Source organism: Coffea arabica, chromosome 8e (assembly GCF_036785885.1).
Source record: "Coffea arabica cultivar ET-39 chromosome 8e, Coffea Arabica ET-39 HiFi, whole genome shotgun sequence".
Lineage (NCBI taxonomy): Eukaryota > Viridiplantae > Streptophyta > Magnoliopsida > Gentianales > Rubiaceae > Coffea > Coffea arabica.
Window position 1 is genome coordinate 50,182,709 of NC_092324.1, and position 21,982 is coordinate 50,204,690.

At 36.0% G+C, this 21,982-nt stretch overlaps 2 protein-coding genes across 2 annotated transcripts; both read right to left on the reverse strand.

Moving 5' to 3' along the window:
* Positions 1 to 1,133: 1,133 nt before the first annotated feature.
* On the reverse strand, positions 1,134 to 9,427 carry LOC113704995 (cucumisin-like). The gene is made up of 9 exons (XM_072061169.1): positions 9,420 to 9,427; positions 8,649 to 8,746; positions 8,391 to 8,531; positions 8,197 to 8,296; positions 7,567 to 8,107; positions 7,173 to 7,504; positions 6,959 to 7,070; positions 5,908 to 5,914; positions 1,134 to 2,286 (listed from the first exon to the last, which is right to left on the reverse strand). Exons 1-9 carry the CDS (start codon positions 9,425 to 9,427, stop codon positions 1,421 to 1,423), a joined length of 2,205 nt encoding a protein of 734 aa, XP_071917270.1. The 3' UTR covers positions 1,134 to 1,420.
* A 7,089-nt stretch (positions 9,428 to 16,516) lies between these two features.
* LOC113703930 (hydroxymethylglutaryl-CoA synthase) lies at positions 16,517 to 21,587 on the reverse strand. Its single transcript, XM_027225456.2, has 12 exons — positions 21,363 to 21,587; positions 20,436 to 20,542; positions 19,829 to 19,961; positions 19,459 to 19,602; positions 19,042 to 19,200; positions 18,276 to 18,349; positions 18,098 to 18,173; positions 17,943 to 17,998; positions 17,765 to 17,852; positions 17,426 to 17,566; positions 17,194 to 17,343; positions 16,517 to 17,037 (listed from the first exon to the last, which is right to left on the reverse strand). Exons 1-12 carry the CDS (start codon positions 21,435 to 21,437, stop codon positions 16,846 to 16,848), a joined length of 1,395 nt encoding a protein of 464 aa, XP_027081257.1. The 5' UTR covers positions 21,438 to 21,587; the 3' UTR covers positions 16,517 to 16,845.
* Positions 21,588 to 21,982: the final 395 nt, after the last annotated feature.

The following is a 21,982-nucleotide window of genomic DNA, read 5'->3' on the forward strand; positions in this document are numbered from 1 at the left end:
ATCATGAGGAGGCAGGTCTCCCAAGTAAACAATGTGAAGCTGCATGAACTTAGCAAGTGTTAGAATAATCAGTAGTACTGAAAAGAAAACCTTCATTAATACATATTCATAACATTTTTTTTTTTGGTTACTTGATAGAGAGATGGAAGTGGGTGGGAATTTGTTTTACCTTTCTCTCTTGACATTGGCAGTTTAAAATAAGAGCAGCAAGTAAGAAAGGATAGAGAAGAGCGAAAGGTTTCCCTGCCAAAGCCATTTAGGGCTATCGGCTTTGATTGTTAATAAAGACTTTTTAAGTTGACAACTCAAATGAGATAGAAACTTCAGGTGTGTTTGTAGGCTATTAACTTGCGTTATAGTTGGGATCTACGATTTGGTTCTCATCCTAATAGAGTTGCTAAATTTTTTAGATTGGGCTATAAATCTTTTCATTTAGCTCACCCAAAAAAAGAAAAAAAAATTTCATTCAGGTGTATATTATATTCTAGTTTATATGTGTATCTATAACCATGCGTCTTTACTAATTTTCGTATAAGAGTATGAAATAGAAGTAGATTTGATATGAATTTATGTTGGTGTTGATTTCTAGGGTGACAAAGACACTAAACAAGAAGAAAATTAACAAAGAGAAATGAGTAAGCTAAGTTGACGTTAACTTCTCAAGAAAGAAGTAAGCTACAAAACAAAACAAAACAAAACAAAACAAAAACATTTAAGGGAAAAAAATAAAGAACTAAAACTCTTTCTTATTCCAAGAAGGAGCACTCAAAGCCAAAACTAAAGTAACTCCAATAGGTATCTTATTTGATCCTTTCTTGTTGCGTTGAGTCGATTAGAGCAATAAGATGCGTGCCATGTAGAATTTCAACATCACGATGAAGATTTCTTCAGTTTTTAGTGATCCGTAGATGCATACAAACATTTTTTTTTAGTTATATATGTATACAATATATATATATATATATTTTGATTATATAACAAGTGTACTAGAAACACTCGTTTTCCATCTAATTTATTATGTGAATATATACATTCACATTTAGTTGGGTTGAGCCTGATGAACTCTAGAATAAGTTCACTATTGAATTAGACCTTATTTTTAAGTCTAAACTCTACCTCGTCTAGTTTCACATTGAGCATTAGCCCCATCTTTTAGTTGAGTAGGCTGAGCTTCCACCATATTGATGCTATACTATACTGGATGAGCAAATCATTGCCCCAAATAAAATTTCAAAGAAAAAGGGTGGAGAGGGGGTAGGGTGGAAGTTGGGGGGCTTTTTAGAAACTTTAGTTGGTTGACAATAATTCCACTGATTACTAATTTAATCAGGTCGGAAGAACATAACACCTAGGAGAATGCATAAACAAAATGTACAAACATAACATAGAAGCACGATGAAATGAATAGGGCATGTGATTCTCAGCCGCGGAGTGCATTAATCCTACTTTTCTGCAACTTAGAAGAAATTGGGAAATTGGGTTTTCCCCCACTGAGTTTTGCACTGGAGTCAGTAGACTGATGATCACCAAGACCATAAGGTGCTCGGGGAATATAGTTGTAGACCACCAGAGGCATCTTCACCTCATGAACACCATCTTCCCAAACCACAGCACCTGACATGATTGGCTGCTGTGTAATCTTCGGTCCAGTTACTTTAACGGTGAACGATTTCTTCTCCCCAGCAGAAGAGAATAGAAGGGTGGATGGCTCCAGTGTAACCTCAAATATAGTTGATTGCGATAAGTACACGAAGGAATGGTAGGTCGACGGTTTGCCAACATTAGTCACTGTTCTCGTGAAAACTGCATTGATTTCCTGACCATCTTCCAGGAACAATGCCATGGTGGGATAGTTGAGATCCCAGCCTCTTCCAGGAACTATACCTGTACAAGTATTATTATCCCCTGTGACAAGTTTCAGAGTGGTGCTGTTGTACCCCTGTTTGCATAGGAAATTTACATAATCTTCCTCGTCAGCCTCAAAGATTAGTCCAGGGTTGATTGCACCTGCAGGGTTGATGTGACCAGCACCATATGCAAATTCAAGATCAGCTTGCTGCCTTGGATCCATAGAAAAAGATGTGGTCATGAGGGCGGATTTGATGGCAGCAGGGGACCAATCCGGGTGAGCAGCCTTGACATAGGCAGCTGCACCGCTAGCATGAGGGGTTGCCATGGATGTCCCGGAGATCACATTGTAGTAAAGACTTCTCTTATCGCCGGTATAGACCGAAGGTGGAGCAATTGGAGACCAAGCAGCAAGGATGTCCACTCCAGGGGCAGTGACTGTTAGATTTAGTCAATGTTAGCCAGTAAATAAAATCCCTTTGCGTTTGGGATTCTCTGCTTTAGAATAGGTCTTTCTGTTTAGGAGTTAGTTAGCAGGAGACTCCTTATTTATTGTATTTTCTGTTTGTTTTGTACGGCTATTTATAGCCTAAATATTTCTCATTCAATAACAGAGAATTCCTTCCACTTCTTCTTTCCTCTGCAACATTCCTTACTGCAACATTCCTTACTGTTAACCTTTACATCTGGTATCAGAGCCTTGCAAGAGGCTCGGTAGGCAGAAGCAGCAGTCTTCTAAGGGAGTGCAGGCAACGAAAATGGCAACAGAGAGTGCCTTTGTTCAACCAGTAGTGCCGAGGTTCGATGGTCACTACGATCATTGGGCAATGCTTATGGAAAATTTTCTTCGATCAAAGGAGTACTGGAATGTGGTAGAAAATGGAGTTTCTGCAGCAGCAGAGGGTGTGACTTTAACTGAGGCACAAAAGAAAATTTGTGAAGAGCAGACGTTGAAGGATCTCAAAGCTAAGAACTATCTGTTTCAGGCGTTAGATCGTTCCATTTTGGAGACTATCGTCAACAAAGGTACGTCAAAGAGTATTTGGGACTCTATGAAGCAGAAATATCAAGGAACAACGCGAGTAAAACGTGCTCATCTACAGGCATTGCGAAAGGAGTATGAAATTGCTCACATGAAGGAAGGAGAATCTGTGAATGAGTACATTGCTCGTGTTCTTGTCATCACCAACAAGATGAAAGCCAATGGTGAAGAATTGAAAGATGTTGCTGTTGTGGAAAAGATTCTGAGGTCAATGACACCTAAGTTTAATTATGTCGTCTGTTCAATTGAAGAATCTAAAGATACAAGTATTTTGTCAATTGATGAGCTGCAAAGTAGTTTGCTCGTGCACGAACAACGCATGAGTAACACTGTACATGAAGAACATGCACTGAAGGTGACCCATGGAAACCAATATGCAGGACAAGGAAGAGGGCGTGGGAGCTTTGGAGGCAGAGGCCGTGGAAGAAACAGACAAAGCTTTGACAAAGCAACTGTGGAGTGTTATGCTTGTCACAAGCTTGGTCATTTTCAGTGGGAATGCAAGAAAGGAGTGGCCAATTTTACAGAGAGCCAAGTGGAGAGTGAAGAACACATGCTGCTGATGGCTTACGTTGAAGAAAAGAAACAACACAAAACAGACATGTGGTTTCTTGACTCTGGGTGCAGCAATCACATGAGTGGAAAAAGGGAATATTTTTCAGATTTTGATGAAAAATTCACAGATTCAGTGAAGCTGGGAAATAATTCAAACATGGTGGTCAATGGGAAGGGCAACATCAGATTGGAAATTGATGGAGTTGTTAGCATCATCTCAAGAGTCTTTTATGTTCCGGAATTGAAGAATAATCTGTTGAGTCTGGGCCAATTGCAAGAGAAGGGGCTGAGCCTTTTATTCCAACAAGGGCAATGCAAAATATATCATCCTGACAAAGGTTTGATCATGAAAGCTAATATGTCTGCCAATCGAATGTTCATCTTGTATGCCATCTCTTTGCCTATAGCACCCACTTGTTTTAACACAGTCACAGAGGATGTAGCGCAGCTATGGCATTGCAGGTTTGGGCATTTAAGCTTCAAAGGCTTACAAATTTTGCAGCAAAAACAAATGGTGAAAGGTCTACCATTACTTAAGCCGCCCTCGAAGCTGTGCAAAGATTGTCTTGTGGGGAAGCAACATCGAGATTCATTTCCAATGAAAAGTTCTTGGAGAGCATCTCAGATTCTGCAGCTAGTTCATGCCGACATTTGCAGACCAATTAAGCCAGCCTCGAATAGCAAGAAAAGGTACTTGATTACTTTCATTGATGATTTTAGTCAAAAAACATGGGTGTATTTTTTGGCAGAAAAATCAGAAGCTTTTACCATCTTTAAGAGCTTCAAGATACATGTTGAGAAAGCAACAGATATGTCTCTAAAAATGTTGCGTACGGATCGTGATGGAGAGTTTACATCTTGAGAATTCAACAATTTCTGCAAAGAACATGGAGTGCAAAGACAATTGACAGCTGCATATTCACCACAACAAAACGGCGTTGCAGAACGGAAGAATCGGACCATCATGAATTTGGTTCGTAGCATGCTATCTGAAAAGAAAATGCCCAAAACTTTCTGGCCAGAAGCAGTAAACTGGACTGTGCACGTTTTAAATCGTAGTCCAACGCTGGCTGTAAAAGACAAAACACCAGAAGAAGCCTGGAGCGGAATCAAGCCATCAGTTGAACATTTCAGAATTTTTGGTTGTATCTCCTATGCTCACGTGCCTGACAGCTCAAGAACTAAACTAGATGGGAAAAGCTTGAAATGTGTTCTACTGGGAGTTAGCGAGGAATCAAAGGCGTACAGGCTCTACGATCCTATCTCACAAAGGATTGTGGTGAGCAGAGATGTAGTTTTTGAAGAATGTGAAGAATGGGAATGGGATAAGCAACATGAATCAGCTGTTACTTGGGAGCTGGAATGGGAAGATGATGAAAAGGCAGTGACTGAAGAATCTCTTGTAGAAGAAGATACTGCTAACACACGGTTAGAGGAGCCTCTTACCACTAATCAAGAAACTCCTCCAGATCCTGTGGAAGGGAGGAGTAGGAAGCAATCAACTTGGTTGCAAGACTATGTTTCAGGTGAAGGTTTGTCTGTTGAAGAGGCAGCATTTTTTGCCTCATATACAGTGGGTGCCGATCCACTTAATTATGAAGAAGCAGTGAAGAGTGAAAAATGGAGAAATGCCATGGATGCTGAGATTGCAGCCATTAAGAAAAATGGCACATGGGAACTAATCGATCGACCAAAAGGAGTCAAAATAGTTGGAGTCAAGTGGGTTTACAAAACGAAACTTAATGAGAAGGGAGAAGTCGACAAGTTTAAGGCGAGGCTGGTTGTAAAAGGATATGCACAGCAATATGGTATAAATTACACAGAAGTGTTTGCTCCAGTGGCCCGTATGGAGACTGTTCGATTGGTGATCGCTCTAGCAGCACAAAAAGGGTGGACTATTCATCAATTAGATGTGAAGTCTGCTTTTTTATATGGAGAACTAGTTGAAGATGTTTTTGTTGAGCAGCCGTGTGGTTACATTCAAAAAGGAAAAGAGGAAAAGGTGTACAAGCTGAAGAAGGCTCTTTATGGGCTTAAACAGGCTCCGCGTACTTGGTACAGCCGTATTGAAACATATTTCATGAAGGAAGGTTTTCAAAAATGTGATTATGAGCATACCCTTTTTGTTAAACGAAACATGGAGGGTAGCATGCTTATTGTAAGTTTATATGTTGACGATATTCTTTTCACAGGAAATGATGAGTTGATGTTTACTGAGTTTCAGAACTCGATGAAGAATGAGTTTGACATGACTGATCTTGGTAAAATGAAATATTTCTTGGGTCTCGAAGTCTTGCAGAAATCAAGTGGAATTTTTATCGGTCAAAGAAAGTATGCTCAGGAAGTGTTGCAACGTTTTGAAATGAATCAAAGCAATTCTGTTCAAACTCCAATGGTTCCTGGTTTCAAGCTTTGCAAGGATGAAGAAGGAATTAAGGTGGACAAGACTCACTTCAAACAACTTGTAGGCTGTCTTATGTATCTGACTGCAACTCGTCCAGATGTGATGTTTGCAGTAAGTCTTTTGAGCGGATATATGGAGAATCCTACTCAGCTTCATTTACAACTAGCAAAGAGAGTGTTGAGGTATTTGTAAGGAACAACTGAGTATGAAATTTTCTATAAGAAGGGAGGAAGTGATGATCTTATAGCATACACTGATAGTGATTATGCGGGTGACTTGGATGATAGAAAAAGTACATCAGGCTATGTTTTTCTCTTCGGTTCCGGAGCTGTATCATGGTCTTCTAAGAAACAACCTATTGTGAGTCTGTCTACCACCGAAGCTGAATTTATTGCTGCTGCTGCTTGTGCTTGTCAAGCAATTTGGTTAAAAAGAGTGCTCAAAACGCTGGATCAGACTCAGCAAGAGAAAAATACTATCCACTGTGACAATAGCTCTGCAATCGAGCTCTCAAGAAACCCAGTTATGCATGGTCATAGCAAGCATATAGATGTTCGTTTCCATTTCCTTCGAGAACTTGCACAGACAGGTATGATAGAGCTAGTTCATTGCAATACTTTGGAACAAATAGCTGATGTGATGACAAAGCCTCTTAAGTTGGATGCTTTTCTGAAGCTGCGTACTATGCTTGGAGTTTGTGCAGAGAGCAGTATAAACTAAATTCTTTCAGCATTTAGTTTAAGGGAGGAATTGTTAGATTTAGTCAATGTTAGCCAGTAAATAAAATCCCTTTGCGTTTGGGATTCTCTGCTTTAGAATAGGTCTTTCTGTTTAGGAGTTAGTTAGCAGGAGACTCCTTATTTATTGTATTTTCTGTTTGTTTTGTACGGCTATTTATAGCCTAAATATTTCTCATTCAATAACAGAGAATTCCTTCCACTTCTTCTTTCCTCTGCAACATTCCTTACTGTTAACCTTTACAGTGACATCAGGCTAGTTATAGTGATGAATAAATGGAACGGAACACATGTTAAGACTATTGTGTAACTAATTGAGCAATCTATGATTCTATTCTATGAAAATAGACACATTTCTTAGTCGATGATTACCTTAAGAATGTCTGGAGAGATGGGATTTGGTCCTCTTGAAGAGAACGACGCCACGAGTGGAGCCGAGACGTCCTTAAATGTATCAGCAACCAAGATAGTTGCAAGTGGATTTCTGCAAGCATTTCAAGTAAGTTTGGACCCAAGAACAGAATTAAGTATCAAGTCAAGAGGGTAATTACATATGTTATAAAGTATAAAGATGCTAATTTCGTACACTGTATTTTTTATATAATCCAAAACTTTTACACCATCTTCTGGACTGATTGCTGATGTTGGTAGTGGGAAATTGAAGGCAACATCGGATGATGCATAATCCGTCAATATGGCACCCACACCATCAGCAAGCAGAATGCCAAAACCATCAACTAAGGCACTGCAGAAGACGATCTTTCCTTTCACCTTCTCAGAATTCACGGCACCAGGTAAGCAATAGCTTCCATACAATGGACCATAACCACCAGTGTAGTTGGCTACATCTCCTCCCCAGATTAAAGGATATGTATACGTCCCATTACCCGTGATGTTGAAGTTATTAATGGCAATTCCCTTCATAATTTGTGCAGTAGAATTAAAAAAAGAAAATCCAAATTTCCCTAGTCACAACCGACATGTTTAAATTTGAAACTGAGACTTACATTGAAAACTTGTCCATTACCCAGGACTACTTGAGTTATGAATTTACGGTCAATAGTGCTAGCAGCAACCGTTAGCGACCATGGTGAGTAGTTGGAGACGGATACAGGATTTGGACCAGAATTTCCTGCTGCATTTGAGGTCAGAATGCCATGTTTCATAGCATGAAAGGATCCAATTGCAATGGGATCTTGAAAATAGTCTTGCACACCAGTAGCTCCCAAGGAAACAGATATGATATCAACACCATCTGCAATTGCGTCATCAAAAGCTTTGAGGATATCTGCAGCAAAACATCCATAGGACCAGCAGACTTTGTACATTGCAATCCTGGCATTGGGAACTCCACCTCTTGCAACACCCTCTGCAAGGCCTAAATAGCTTGCTCCCTCAATCTTTCGGCCTGCAGCAGTCGAGGAAGTGTGGGTACCATGTCCAATCGTGTCTCTTGGTGATTTGATGTCGGATTTATCATAGATGTTCTCGCTATTATAATAACGAGCTCCAATCAGTTTCCTGCATCACCAACACAATTTACTTGGATCAGCTAGCCAACCCCCAAAAAAAAAAAAAAAAAGAACTAATGTCACTGGAGGAATGGATACTTGTTGCAAGTGAAATTAGTAGCTTTGCATGTTCCCTTCCATTTAGCTGGTGGAGGGCCAAAGTTTGCGTCACTGAAGCTTTCATGCTCTGGCCAGATGCCTACAAAAAGAAGCCCACCAAAATTGCACCTCAGAAAAATGAGCGAACGATTAATTCAAATTACAAGAATCATAAGCTTGAGAAGATCATTTACCAGTGTCCAGAAGTGCAACAATCACGTCTTCTTCTTGTGCAGGTCCAAATTTGTCAGTGCCGAAATCCATGAAATTCCAGGACCTCGTTGTTTGAAGGTTGAAAATTCGGTTTGGAAAGACCGATGCCACTCCATCCATTTCTGCGATCACATGATTTATAGGTATGTATTTTAACTATATAACCATATACACAAGCTCTAATGCTTTTTCTTTTTCCATTTCTTTTTTAGGTTATAGTAATATAAATGATATCTTACTCGAAACTCTCGCAGCTTCTTCTGGGGTTAACTTTGCAGCAAATCCATTAAAACTTCTGTGGTAACTATGAACCAGTGACTGCTTGGCTAATGAGGCACTGGAGTTAAACAAATTGAAGAGTCAGTAATTCTCTGGAAAACAATTAATTGACTAATTAATAACATTTTAACATAAAAGGGATCAATGCGATGATTAAGAATCCAATTATTTCTGTTTTTAAATGCAATGCATGATGAGAGTTACGAAAAATGGGCATCAAATGATATAAATCATGCCTACCATTTCGAACACATTGCATGTTCTTTTTATGCATTACTTTTTTTTTTGTGTTGGAATAGTTTGTAACGAAGCATACAACCGAACTCTTCTTCTCTAGCTAGTTTGTGGCATTAAGATGCTATTATTATTATTGGAGTGTTCTACGATCCCTTCTCGGTACTGTATCGATGACATTAAATTCACTGTTTCATATAGAATAAGAATTATCAATCCTTAGATTATTTTCAAAGTTTAAATCACTAAAAGATGTGATAAGATATAGTAAATAAATTAGAATCATGGATTTCGTACCCAAAAGAAACTATAGCATTTTTCATTATTATCAAGAGTTCAGCTATGAAAAAACAACTAAAAATATGGATACAAATACGTGAACCTTTAAAATTAAGAAGTAAGTCATATGTTGTTTTTAGAGTAGGATTTCCCTATTATTATTAATTAGACGTATCCTTTTAACACTTGAAGGTTGCAATTTTATGTGAAGGAAAAACCAATCCATATTAGTCATATATACTAAGCCAGCATTGTTTTCTTATTGCTGATCTACCAGAGCACACGAATAAAAGCAATTCCAATTTTTGTAGTTGGTTAGTATTAGAGATACTATTTTTAGTTAGTGCTTAAAAAAAAACCTTCCAAGCACATTTGTCAAAAGGGAAAATACCGGTTTTCATCCCCAAACTTTGGGCACAAGACACATTTCGTCCCTCATCTTTTGGGCATGACACATTTGGTGTCTGAATTAACAATTTTTGACCAAATGTCATCCTCAGACGACAATTTAACCAAACTTTAACGGACCGTTAAGTAAATGTGGCTAACCGAAGCAAAATCAGGTGGAAAATGACGTTGTCTTCACTTCCTCTGCAAATTTCCAAGACTAAGCTCCTACTGCAAATTTTTCCAGAGTAAACCCCCTCTTCCAATTATAAATATATAATTATAAGTATATAATACATATAAATATTACTTAAACTAATATTTTATATAATTATAATGTATATTAGATATTAAATTTAATCATTATATAACCTTATATTCATAATAATAAATATAAATATAATTATATAATTTATTGATATTATATACACATATATATTATAAGGGATAATTTCCAGGACCTCCCCTAAATTAGCTTATGGAAAAATGGGAAAATGGATAATTTATGGAGAAAAGCCATAAAGTGCTGGTGTTTTATTGGCGAACTGGTTTATTTTTATTTTATCCGATAAATAAATTTGTTTATGAAAAAATGGGTACTCTGTTCTTATAATAGAGGAAAGCCATAAAGAGCTGAAGTTTTATTGGAAAACGAGTTTATTTTTATTTTATTCGATAAATAAATTTATTTATGAAAAAATGGGCACTCTGTTCTTATAATGGAGAAAAGCCCTAAAGAGCTAGTTTTTTATGGGAAAGCGATACTTTACAGAAAGTGACCGTGATTTGGTTTATGAAATTATCCAAAAAAATAATTTAGAATGAATTTGTTTATTTAATTAAATAATTATTATATATATTTATATAATGCATTATATAATTATACTAATATATTTTATGAGTATAAAGTATATTATACATTAATTATAATTTTTAGTATATATTAGTATATTTATCATAATAAATATAAATATAATTATATAATACTCCCTCCGTCCCGAAATGAATGTCGCATTTCGGGTCTTGAGTTTCTTTTCAACAGTGTCGCATTTTGGTCTAAGTTCCAGCGCTACCCTTCCGTGCATTACTCCATTGAGTGGCAGAAAGAAAAAGCAAGGATGATAAGATGTGTGGGGCCCATACTTTACAAATGTGTCTAGCCATTTTTTTGAGAAAGTAGCTTGCACGGCCATTGTTTGCATTTGCGGTGAGTCTCACGTATATTAGAGCAACTCTTGTAGTTTTATGGGACCCATCAAAAACTTAAAAGGAATCTGGTATATTTAAGGGCATGAGATGGAAATGAGGGAAAGTTTTATTGCCAATTATAGTAAGTGACATTAATTTTGGGACAGACCAAAAAGGAAAGCATGACACTTTCAATGGGACGAAGGGAGTATATTATTACTATATAGACATATATATTAAAATATATGCACATATAATATATATTTATAAATATATATAAATATATTATTAGGGTATATACCCTAATAACTATAATATATTTAGGGTAATAACTATAATAACTATAATAACTATACTCTAATAACTCTAATATATTTAGGGTAATAACTATAATATATTTATATATATATTTATAAATGTATATTATATGTGCATATATTTATAATATATATGTGCATATATTTATAATATATATGTGTATATAGTAATAATATATTATATATTTATAATTATATTTATTATTATAAATATACTAATATATACTAAAAATTATAATTAATATATAATATACTTTATAATCATATAATATATTAGTATAATTAATATTTATATATAATATAGTTATAATTATATATTTTATAATAATATTAGTAAAATTATATAATGCATTATATAAATATATATATAATAATTATTTAATTAAATAAACAAATTCATTCTAATTTTTTTTTTGGATAATTTCATAAACCAAATCGCGGTCACTTTCTATAAAGTATCACTTTTCTATAAAAGACTAGCTCTTTAGAATTTTCCTCCATTATAAGAACAGAGACCCATTTTTCCATAAATATATTTATTTATCGAATAAAATAAAAATAAACTCGTTTTCTAATAAAACTTCAGCTCTTTATGGCTTTCCTCTATTATAAGAACAGAGTATCTATTTTTTCATAAACAAATTTATTTATCGGATAAAATAAAAATAAACCAGTTCTCCAATAAAACACAGTTCTTTATGGCTTTTCTCCATAAATTATCCATTTTCCCATTTTTCCATAAGCTAATTTAGGGGAGGTTTCTGAAATTATCCCTTATAATATATATGTGTATATAATATTAATAAATTAGATAATTATAATTATATTTATTATTATGAATATAAGTTTATATAATGATTAGATTTAATATCTAATATACATTATAATTATATAAAATATTAGTTTAAGTAATATTTATATGTATTATATATTTATAATTAGAAGAGGGGGTTTACTCTCAGAGAAATTTGCAGTAGGAGCTTAGTCTTGGAAATTTGCAGAGGAAGTTGTTGAAGTGAAAGAAAAAGGGAAAGTGAAGACAACGTCATTTTTCACCTGATTTTGCTTCAGATAGCCACATTTACTTAACGGTCCGTTAAAGGTTGGCTAAATTGCCGTCTGAGGATGACATTTGGTCAAAAATTGTTAATTCAGACACCAAATGTGTCATGCCCGAAAGATGAGGGACGAAATGTGTCTTGTGCCCAAAGTTTGGGGATGAAAATCGGTATTTTTTCTTTGTCAAAATGGCGTAGTGCCCAGAAACGACTGAAGCTTGCCCTCGACCATGTGGCAGGTCTCCCAAGTAAACAATATGAACCTGTATAAACCATTTAAAATCAGGCTTACGAAAAACCCAACATGAAACTACATATATATATATATATATATATTAAATTGTAAATACATCCATAATAGTTTTCGTCTAACCTTTCCTTCTTGACATTGGCAGCTCAAAATAAGAGCAGAAAGCAAGAAATAATAGAGAAGAACGAGATGGCTTCCTGCCTTGGCCATTAGGGGGTCTCAGCTTTGATTGTTAAACACTAAGTTGACAACTCAATCATTCAAACTTTAGATATATGCATGTATATATAGCCATAGGATTTTTGCTTAGTTGGTAAGTCCAATCTATTTTGCCGTGGAGGCTAATTGACCTTTTTTTTTTGGTTTTTTTTTGGGGGGGGGGGGGGGGGGGGTTCATTTTTTTTATTGCGTACCGCCAAGGATTCCCACTGGGTATAAAGTCACACGGAAAAAAAAAAAAAAAAACACCATACAGAGCAAAATAAGGATCAGAGGAATGATTAATCAAGAGGATAGGAGTGTGAAATTATGATGGATATAAAAAGAAATTGTATGTTTATGCAACAAATTTAACTCTACGGCAAGTTATGCAACAGGCATAATTCTACGGTACACCTAAAGCGTGTTCTTGGAAAGGTCTGGTGATATATGGACAATTTAGAATTCTATCCTTTTACCCCAAAGAAAAAATGCAAATCCTGAAAATCAATCAACTAAAAAAATAGCAGAAAAGACTCTTAAGCGCCCTTCCATCTATATATATATATATATATTTTTTTTTTTTTTTCCTCCCGCCCTTTCTTATATCCATTCCACCGTAGACATGGGATTCAAATTCTGAGGACATTTTGGTGAATGACAAGGATAGTTTTATGTACGAGGTTGATCTATACTCTCTACTAATTACTTCTGTCTGCTGCCAATTTGCCTTTTTTTTTTCTGAGTAAATTTACACTAAAAAAAGCTCAATTGTAACACCACCTGCATGTCATATTATGGCACCAGTATCCCCGACTAGGAGTTGTGAGTTAAACTTTTCTTTCATGAATTCAGTACGAAAACGGGTTTCTTGTGGAAAACCCAAGGATACTGCATTGGCTTAATCTGTTTCGACATACTAAATCACGAAGAAACATTGGTAACTTATCATACTAATTACTGATTATTTATGCTGATTCTTGCAAACAGCATATCAGCCAGACAATTCATTTTAAGATAAAATCCAGAATTAAGGACAAATAACTTTGACCTCCCTCTGAATTTTCTTAGAAACATCAAGACTTGTCATGTGTCTTTATAACTACAATGTTCGCTTGTCAATATTCGATAGTATTTTTTCCAAATCTTTTTGATTTCATCTACAAACACTGTACATTTTAATTCTCCTTCCAATGAATATCGACAAGTTAAGTTGTTTTTGGTGATTAAAAGCTTAATTAACTTACTAAAACTTAGGAAATATACAAACACTACGATATTGTCCCAAAAAAAGCAACTAAATAAATAGAAATCGCGATTCATATGTAGCACAGTTCAGAAAACGTGAATCAAGTAACTGGCTTAAAAAGGATAACTAATGAGTTAAGAAGATTTATAATCACATTCCAGTTATGATCAAGGAGATGGTGAAGACGTACTGAAACCTATAAAGCATTTGCATTTTATTTCATGTATCATAATTGTATCCTTTTGCAACTCCAGGTCCTGGTTTGTATATTCAACCATATGCATGGTGAGTTTGATTTTCCCAAGTACACTGGCTCTAAAATTGTGGGTCAACTTCAGTAGGTCCATATTTGCTTGAAGAATTCGTCAAGTTTTAGGTGAAACGTTTATCTAAGGTTTTTTGTATATTGAACCATGAACTTTTTCTTTCTTTTTCTTTTTTCAATTTAGTGTCAAATTAACCTATTCATTTCTTAACTTTAATCTAGTAGGGTAATTGCTCATGACCTTCTTGTAGTTTCATCTATTGTCACATGATCCCATAATATTCTAAAATATCCACTTCACTCATCTACAATTTCATCTAATGTGAAAACTTGACGAGAAATAATTCATGTGACATCATTTGTTGAAATACTAGTAGTGCCCTTATTTGTTTACTAAGTCGAATAATGGTTTAACTGTCTAGCATAATACTGTTAGGAAAATATATGGACAAATAAAAATATCATAGGATGAAAAATAGATGTCCATTGTAAAGCATACGGGAATTAAGTGGATATTATGATTCCATTACACGTACTATTTTGAAACTTTAGAGAGGTTATATGACATTATATAAAACTACAAGGCTGATTATATATAATATATCTTTTTTTTTTTCTAAAAAGGATAACAATTGTATAACCTATTCTATTCTAAATTAGATGGAAAGGGGAGCTTAAGAGACTTGTGTTAGGAACTAATAGATATACAGACCTTACTAAACCAAAAGGGTATTTTGACACCACCCTTAAATTTGTTCGCTGCAGGTAGGAGTTGAACCCCCACATACAGCACCAAGGAGAGACTTAAGTCCCTTCTTTGATTATACTCCCTCAGTCCCATTTATTTAGTTATATTTGGAAAATTCAACTTTTTAAGAATAGTGATTTGATTGTGATGTTTGTATTTCTCTTTCCAATTTTATCCCTATAAATTCAATTTTTAAATTTGAATGATAACATGCATATGATTAGAAAGAATGGTTATATTAAAAAGAGAGATCAAAAGATACTTTGATTATTCTAACATAACAATTGTTCTGAGACACTCCAAAATGGAAAGTATAACACTTTCGATAAAACGAAGGAAGTATATAATATGTCCAATCCGGCGGCGATTGTTGCTACTGGCCAAAACTTGACGAGTTGATAAAAGTTGGTATGGAAAATGGGCGCCAATTGGGAGTTGGCACCTTAATAAAAGTTGGAACTGGGGACAATCGAAAAATGGGCCGTCCAACTGGGATTCCGCGAACCAATAATGGGTTGGCCCTGTTTCATCCAGGAGTAGATGTCATCATCTAAAGGGTTCCTAAGATTCATTATTTCATTTGAACGGTTGAGATGTGAAGTCTCTGGTTTCACTTTCAAAACCTCCCCTATTTTGCCTTACCTTTACAAGGATTAAAATCTCCTGAAACCGAAAAAAAGGAAAAACAAAAAAATAAATTTTTTATACGTTGGCGTTGACAGCGTAATGATTTTTTGTTGACACTAACAGTTTTGAATGAATGCTAACAGTGTATAAATTTAAAATCATGTTATTTGAAATAATCTAAACCTGCTAATATTAAAAAACATTATATACTGACTGTGTATAAAAATGTTATTCGAAAAAAATGTCGTCTAGAGAGAGACAGTCTTTGCTATAACCCGCAATAACCCTCCAACATTTTCTTTTAAAGGTTAATGCTTATGGTTTACCCAGATTTACCTTCACGAATGACTTTCGTCAGCCCAACAAAGCCACATATTGCTTACAAATATACTGTCATCCAATGCTAAATTTAGCCTTTCAAGATTTAACAACTAAATTAACCTTGGCGAATGAGGAAAGACCGATTGGAATCAGAGCTGTTAGTCGAGCCGAGTATTTAGCTGTCGAGCTCGACTCGAGTTCGTTAGGAAAATGAGCTTTAAAATGTGTTCGAACTCAACTCGTTAAATGTATATGTGGCTCGAGCTCGAGCTCGACTCATTTATCACAAACGAGTCGAGCTTCACGAGCTCGAGCTCGAGCTCGTGCAAATTAACCTTAATAAAAATCTATAATTTTTAATTTTTATAATTTTGATTTCAAAAATGACAAATATGCCCTTCATTAACGAGTTCTAACGAGCTACTCGAGTATCAAATCGGCTCGTTTAACTAAACGAGTATGTTTCGAGCTCGAGCTCGACTCGTTAACCAAAATTAACGAGCCGAGCTCGAGCCTTAACGAGTCGAGCTCTAACGAACTTTCAAGCTACTCGATTGACTTAACAGCTCTAATTGGAATTTTGTTTCTCTGTGGAAGGTGCGGTTGCGGTAGATGTTTCTCGTATGCTCATAAATTTCTTTTGCCCTCAATAGATCACCGAGGTGCAAATTTAAGCATCATTTACATGTAAAACCAAGAATTCGAAGTCGCAGGAACCCAGAAGGCAATAATATATTTGCTCGTTGTGACTCATTAAATTGGCTCAACGAATTCACTAAAATCAATAATACATTGATGATCTCCTGATCATCGTCAGCTCAAGAACTGTGCTAAGGCGAGAAAACAAGGGGAGCTGGAATTCCATCAGCATTAACTTACAAATAAATATCTCCTAAGATTATTATTATTATTATTATTATTATTATTATTATTATACTATACTACAACTGAAAACATAATAGTTATTCTTCCATGTGCAAACAACCACAGAAACAGGAGGCAGCTTCATGGCATCTCCACTCTGCTCAGACCATCCTCAATGACCATTGGCCAGTGATCCATTCTCACAAGCCTTCTTGGCATAGGATCTACGATACATGGAATCAACTTCAAGGAGATAATAGGTGCCTGGGGCTAGGAGGCTGCAGTCCTTGCTAGTCACAATGTCCTTTGCCCCATACCTGTGCTCCATCAGATGCATGGTTTCGACAAATTTTTCGGGAGAGAACTGCATGGTTTCGACAAACATCTACAATTTATTCTACTGGAATAGAGATCAATGCTGACATGACTATTCTTAAAAATTCTTCCAAGTGACCATGATGTTTCAGTTTGAACAGAACCCAATCATCAAGAGCTAATGACAGTCGAGAGAAAACTATACCTCGTGTCTTGACTTCAGTTTGTCAGCCACATTCATCACACTTGCAATGTTTGACAAGCTAAATGGGTGTTGACCCTCACGGAGACGGAGTGAAAACATGGTAGAAGTCAAGCCACTTCCGTATGAGAACAATATCACCCGCTGTCCATCCTGAGGAAACGAGTAGGACGAGATTAATTACTGCAAGTGGAAAACAATAAAACATCATAATCGAAATATTTTGAAGCTTTACCAAGGTCTTATGCTTGTTGTGAATCAGAGATGCAAATGCAGCATAGAGCGATGCCGTGTACATGTTTCCGACTTGCTTTGGAATTAAAGTTGTTGGTTGCACCTTTGCATCATAGAATGGCTTTGCAACTTGCTGGGATGCCTGCACATAAGTTTGACATTAGTTCACTACCGTGCTCATTTGTACAAAAATAGGTATGGGGAGCTGAGTTTAACCCTAAGACTATCTACTCAAGCTGAACATGGAGTAGTTTTAAGCAGTAAACCAGTAGAGCACAACACCCTTAAACAAAGAGACTAAAGGTAAAAGAAGAGACATGTACACTGAAAAATTACAAACCTTCTCAAGGTCACGGCTTTGGTAACTTTCATCTCCAGTTAAAGATGAAAAAGGTGCAAGCTTTTCTTTTGCAGCCTCATCAATGGAACTGTAATTAGAAAAACAAATATATGATAAGCTATATCGAACCTTTCTAACAAGTGTCACTACCATTTTCATATAGACATGAATCATATACCTTGCGTTCCTCAAGGAATCATTGAACAGCAACCTAGCAAAGCTCTTCTGTACAAGCTGCAGATTAACACATACGTTAACATTTTCAGCTACATTATTGCTTCCACAATATAAATATAACTGAGAGAGATCCAAAAACATCAACTTGAGAGTTACCTTGTTATATGGAGAATGAAACACAAAATATTCAGCATCAAGAATCGAGAACTTCTTACCCTCCAACTTCTCATATCTACAGGGCAAAAGACACAAAAGTAACTAGAATAAATAAAACATCATACCATCATTTGAATATTTAAGAGTAGAAAGGACACTTATTTTCATAAATACTTACTTGTGACAGAAAGTCTTGTAGCATGAATCGAGAGCCATGAGGTAACAAGTTTGTGAAAGCTTGCCATCCACAACCTGCAAGCAGAAACCTTGAGTGAAACAAAGCGGGAATGTAGTTTGTACATGCATGCATGCATACGTATTTAGAATATAATTGTATGACAGTGAGGAAAGCAGCAATCTTCATTAGTCGTAGATGCCAATCTTCATTTGCAAAATATTATTAAGTAGTTGCATTTCAATTGTAATCTGTTTCACCTTAAAATCCTTGCAGATTAGTCATCTGCTATGCACTGCCTAGTGACATCCCTGACTAATTATAGCTTCAAGCACACCATCCTTATGTTTTCTTGCTTCTTTTCCACTATGCTTATCTACAACGAACTTACAAACTCTTAGGTCAAGAGCCACTTCATGACATGACACGTCTACCCCATCAAGTCAGCCCGTGCATCCAGACATGGCCCTCTTTATATTACCACCGGTCCAATGCATTCAAGGACTAACTTCTAAACAACAAGTGGGCAGCCAAGGAGACCCCCTCCACCAACATATCTAAGAAGTATAACTTCGGTTGCTGATTACATTTAAAAAATATTTGCTCTACCCTTACAATCATTCTGCATTGGCTCCCATACAGATTTTGTTCTTTGTTATCTACTGGCCCCGTAGTGTGATCTCCCCTTTATATACTTTTATCGAAAACAAAAACAAAAAATAAGCATGATGTGGCAACAAAACTCGGAAGTGATGAACGGGAAAATTACAGGGTATTCACTGGCAAGGTTAGGCTTGTAAAAGTCATAGGCATGAGCCATATGACTACCCCTGAGCTTGCTTTCAAATGCAATAGGAGCATCAGGTCCTATTAGCATTGCAATGGCTGCAGCTCCTCCAGTAGGTCTGGCCGGTCCTGCAGCGTAGACCTGTAATACATAGATTTCCAATTGTTAAAATGCAATCTGGATCAACAAATGAACTCTATAATCAGCAAAATAATACATGTTTACGATTCTAAGCTCCCTCTCCACAACAATATTGACCAAATTTTCAGGACCATCAATAATAATTGCAATCCAAGAAAAAATTCACATTCTTCCAGGTAGTTTGAAAAGGAAGAGTGCTCATTGAAATACATAAAACAACAAAACGAACTCCATTTAGTAAGAAGGTTTTGTTCGTACCGCACTATCTGTGCAAACAACAAGTCCATAACGTCCATCCCATGAACTACTCTCAACCCAGTTGACGCAGTTGAACAAAGCTGCAGTTCCACCATAGCATGCGTTCGACGAGTCAACGCCTTCAATATCAGTATTTCCACATCCCTGAATATTTAACACAGAGCAGTACAAATCTTAGATGGCTCAAAGTATATGGTTAACCAACTTGTGTAAACCTACTATTACTACTTATGTCATTCAGTCCCACAGTTTGGTGAATGATAATTCACTACCTATGGCCATAATGCATGATTTCAGCCATGCCATACACAAGCAGAGAACACAAGATAATTCCATTTGAACCAGAAGTAACAAAAAGGCTGGTTGTTACCTCAAAGATTTGCATCAAGAATGTCTTGATGGATTTGCTCTTGTCTAAAACAGTCTCGCTTCCAACTTCTAGCCTACCAATTTGCTTTGGATCAACATTGTACTTCTCAAGAAGAGAAGTCACGGCTGTCAAACTGAAGATTCAGATAGTTAATTAGAAAGGACTGCAAGCATGTCATTACTGAAGTTTTTAAAAGTAATTAGATATTTACAGATATAGCAAGAAAATTTGACTAAACATAGGAAATTTGAGCTGCTACTGGCATCATGGGCGATTAATCAGCATATCAAAAATAGAAAAGTGATTAATTAGCAGAAGACTCATTATTTTCGAGGATCAATGCAAACCATGTTAAAAAATGAATCATATATGTCATCTGTTTTGTCAGCTATCCTTTCCAAAAGATTTGTTTTATATGATTCTCATCAATATAAAGTTGTACAAAAAAATCAAGTTACAAACCACGATCCAACTTAACAACAACAAACTACTGATAATTTACCAGTATCTGATTTTCAACCTGCCACTGGAATTTACCATCAACACACCACGGTGCAAGCAGCAACAAGTGTATTAATCAACAATCATAAGCAGACTCTTTTAGTACCTCATGGAGATAACATCTTCTACCTCAGTGCAAAATCCCATGCAATCTTGTCCAAGCCCGATTGTGTACTTCCCTTTGCTTGCTCCATCATGAGCCTCCAAAATTTCCTGCAGCACAAATAAAATATCAACAGTGCAATCTTCAAAGGAAATCAAATCCACATTAAGTTCCATCATAGATCTTGAAACAACAAATCTATTGATGAAAGCAAGGGTTGGTCCGAGAGATAACCCTTCCCCAGGCCATTTACCAGGGTTGGACTCGCACCATGCTGCAGTTTGCAGCATAGATGTTCCCATCCCCTTGATGTACCCAAAAACAACAAATTAGCAAAAACAACTATAAAGTTAGAATTTTTTTCTTGTATAAATGATATAACAACTGCGAAAGAAAGTAAAATGACAGGAAGTTGAAAGAAAACATGCTTATAGATCTCCAGTCAAACAGAGGAAGCTCCAAGAAAATCAAGCCATGCCCATCAAAAACCATAGTGAAGTCAAGAAATTACAAAAACGATGGCCGAAAACACGTACTACTAGTGATTACAAAAAACTGTCAAAGCCCCACATATCCAATTGAAAAACCCAGCAAAAATTAGCTTTTCTTTCTCAAGGGAAAAAACAAAGACATTTTTCACAAAAATGTATGACTTAACTTGTAGTATACCCGAAATGATAAAGCAAGAAACATTACTATTTCCACGTCAATTTTCCTTCTCTACAAAATTACAGAGAAACCCAACATCCAAAAAGGTAATTTAAAAAAGCACTTGAATCATATCAGAAGATAAAAAAAATTTCCCCCTCTGTACAAAAATTAAAAAAGAACCGCTACCCATAAAAGCCTTTTAACCAAAAAACCAATCTAATTAAACCATACATAAAAATAAGTAATAAAAATCAAAACTCGGGTTTGGTTTGTTTTTACCTGCTGGATGCAAGTGGGAGGGAAGTAAATTTCCATAGCCAGAATTCCAACATTTTTGTTGTTGTGGGCAGCCATTTCTTTGTTTTCTGCTTCAATCTACTTTGGCCAAAAAAAAGGTGGCGATGATTCCAAAGAAACACAAGCAACCAAGAAGAACAGAGAAGATTTACAAATAGATAGAAAGAGGGGTCCTCTGTCTAACACTAGTATTTCTATCCTCTGTCTCTCTCTCTCTCTCTCTTACTAGCTCTGCTCAAGAAAGAAGAAGGGAGGGGAGGGGAGGAGAGTGAATGGAATCCTGGAAAGTCGCTAATAAGAGGAGAGTGAAATCTGTTCTGTTGAGGCTCACATGGTTCCGTTGTGGTGGGCCGTGGGTGTGTGGGGTTTATATAGTGCGAGGGAATTGCTAATGCAGACTTCGTGATTCTTGTTTTGTACCTTTTCCATTCCTGTTCCCATTTCCCACCCAACAAACCAATTTTTTTAACTACTAGTATTAATTACTGCTATTTGGCAACAATTTTCTTCATTAGGGAGTTTATTTACTAATTACTATTATTTTGCAAATGACTTTTTCCAAATCTGTATGTGTGTGTTATAATTATGTAAATGATTCTTCC